This window comes from Aplysia californica, unplaced genomic scaffold (genome assembly GCF_000002075.1).
Source record: "Aplysia californica isolate F4 #8 unplaced genomic scaffold, AplCal3.0 scaffold00219, whole genome shotgun sequence".
NCBI classification, from domain to species: domain Eukaryota; kingdom Metazoa; phylum Mollusca; class Gastropoda; order Aplysiida; family Aplysiidae; genus Aplysia; species Aplysia californica.
In genome coordinates this window covers 716,042-719,062 of record NW_004797489.1, presented here as the reverse complement: position 1 = coordinate 719,062, position 3,021 = coordinate 716,042, and the positions used below count along the sequence as shown (strand labels likewise).

General features: G+C 39.9%; 1 protein-coding gene across 1 annotated transcript in view; it reads left to right on the top strand.

The window, feature by feature from the left end:
• LOC101854952 overlaps positions 1 to 2,937 on the top strand; it is a gene marked incomplete in the record, with an annotated part of 9,104 nt that extends 6,167 nt beyond the window's left edge. Inside the window, 1 exon segment of the mRNA XM_005099615.3 lies at positions 2,675 to 2,937. Within this exon segment, the coding sequence (XP_005099672.2) occupies positions 2,675 to 2,825 (151 nt within the window).
• Between the last annotated feature and the right edge of the window lie 84 nt (positions 2,938 to 3,021).

The window sequence follows — 3,021 nt, the reverse complement described above, 5'->3', positions numbered from 1 at the left end:
TGTGTGTGTGAGATAGATAGATAGATAGATAGATAGATAGATAGATAGATAGATAGATAGATAGATAGATAGATAGATAGATAGATAGATAGATAGATAGCTGGATAGATAGATAGATAGATTGGTTGATTCAGGGGAGAGAGAGAGAGAGAGAGAGAGAGAGAGAGAGAGAGAGAGAGAGAGAGAGAGAGAGAGAGAGAGAGGGAGAGAGAGGGAGAGAGAGAGAGAGAGAGAGAGAGAGAGAGAGAGAGAGAGAGAGAGAAAGAGAGAGAGAATTGCTAAGATTACGCTTGGATAGAGCACAGGGACGAAGAAATGTACATTTGATAGATACACTGCATAAGACAGACTGAAAGAAACAATGGTATTTTATTCGGAAACGTCAACACAGCACCGCAAGCAAGCAAGTGAACGTGTGCAACATTAAAGCAGAAAAGTACTGGGTCCGAAAAATATTAGGATCTAAGTCACATTTTGCTAATATAAAAAGTAGAGTTTTTAGTAAGATGAAACATGTCATTCGTCATGTGAGACTATGCAACATAACATTTTTATTAACGAAATGACTAGGTGGCTTTGAATCAGAGTACATGTATTCAGTTCAGTTTTAGTAAGTGTTTTACGGCACTTGCAACACAATAAGGATATATAAGTGCCCAAGATTAGAGGTGTTACAAGAGAGTAACAAACACAAAAAAGAAGGAGGGGGGAAAAAGACGATAGATGTTTGATAGGAAAGAAGAAGCAAACCATACTAGAGCACCCGCCAACCCCCCACGAATCAGAGTATGGTATTCATAAATTACCCAAACTTGGTGCATGTTGTAGGCCTACATGATACTGTAGTCCGGCTGTGTGTGTGTGTGTATATGTGTGTGTGTGTGTGTGTGTGTTTGTTTGTTTGTGTGCGTGTGTGTGTGAGTGTGTGCGTGCGTACGTGCGTGTGTTTTTTTTCTCGAAAAGACCTCAAAGTGAATTAGACGTATTACTTTTCTGATCCCTTCAATCACTTTTAAAAAATCCTCACAGTTACAGATGTGTATTCTCAGAAAGTAACAGCTCGGCGCTAATTTGTAAGAAAAAAACATAGTACATGTACTGAGTAAGACATTTATTGTTTGTTGCCACTATGGTGTGTAGCTATAATCATTTCCGAAAAGCAAGCGATTGAATGCCCTCATCACACCAGCAAATCAATATCACGCGAAGAAACAGCTTGACAACTCATTATATTAGAAATGTTTAAGAAAATATCAGCTGCACATTAGCTAATTTTTTTTTAAAGTTTCATTTATTGAACATGCTCCATTTAAACGTATATATCTATAAAAAGATCTGCAATACATGTAATAATAATATGAATACCCCACTGCACTAGGCAAGCAGCAGTAACAGTGTTACATACACACCCACACAAACACACACACATACACACACACACATTAACACATGTCTGTGTCCGTATACAAGTATACAGACATACGTACATGCGACTACATAAATACATGTATACACATAATAGAAGTGGATACTGAAAGTTTGTTGTTTTAGTAAGGATTTACGGCGTTCGCAACTGCATAAAGTCATGTGAGCGCCAAGGGGTGGATGTCAACAGAGAAGTCCGAACGGGGAATCAGGCTTACTCTGCTCACCTCTCTAGCTTCAACAGCACAAAGTCTGCTTCGACTATCATTGATCAAGGCACCCCGGAAATAGCAGTTCACAAGAGAGTGAGACAAAAGAAGTAGGGGGAACACGACGATAATAAGGATAAGGAAAGAAAAAGCAGCAGTTCTCCCAATGTTGTTTCGGCACAGTATGAGCATGACATTGATAAATCAGCCCATTTACAATTTTACTGTGCATAAGAACAAGTTAGTATCCCCCTTTTGGAAATGGTCTAAAGTCCTAAAGACACTTCAGTCAGTAGCATTGCCCAGGGGGCGGGGGGGGGGGGGGGGCGAAACAGAACAATATACATTTTAATATGTAGGTGATTTTTTTTACGCCACCACTGACACAATTTATATCATTTAGGAGGCGGGCTTAGACTATGTCTGTCGCGGCCAACCTGGGCTCAGAAGATTTTAAAATGTATCACAGACGAAAGACTGCGATACCTGATAAACATTCTCCCCACACAGGAATCAAATCCTGTTCCTCTGCGTGCGACGGCGAAATGCATGCACTATATTTGACCTTCCATATCCCCATGTGCTAAACGTAATACACTGTAATAATAACAATAATAATAATATTACAAGTATAGTTTTAATTTGTTATGCTCAACAGCAGCCTTTAAGTGCTTTAGAATCTATTTTATTACCCCGGCAGACCGGACAACACTTTCAACATTCTGAGATTCTCGGGAAGCATACAGTAAGCAGTGTCGGGGTTCAAACAGTAATGTTTCTTCAAGCATCAATTTCAAACAAAACAAATTTTAAGCGAGAATTTTGTCTTTATCCCCGTGATGGTATCCTGGACCACAAACTTAACAATTCTAATAAACCAACAATCAAATAGAAATGAAGTTCTGAATTTACATGTCTGTGATATTTATTTTATCATCACAATTTCCTTTTTGTGACTATTATACTTTACACAATGTATCCGCTTTTCTCTCGGACAACTCAAGTTTTGAATGGGGATTTTCTCTTTATCCCTTTGGTAGGAAGGTTCGTAGCATCGACCATAAACCGAGCTCCCTGTTCGCTGAGTACCATGCATCTGAATACAACAGCTGGATTGACGACAATGACGACCTCCACCACCAACACCATCCTCACAACAATCACAACCACAACAGCTGGGCTGACGTTTGATAATACAGTTACAGTCGAGCCGACCAAGACCATCACTCATTGTCGAGGAGAAAAGTTGTCATCTTAAACAAAAGGACAACGAGAAAAGGAGAAAGGGGGGAAGGACAGAGAGAGAGAGAGTGACAATGAGTATGAGCGAGTGAAGGAGAGAGAGAGAGAGAGAGAGAGAGAGAGAGAGAGAGAGAGAGAGAGAGAG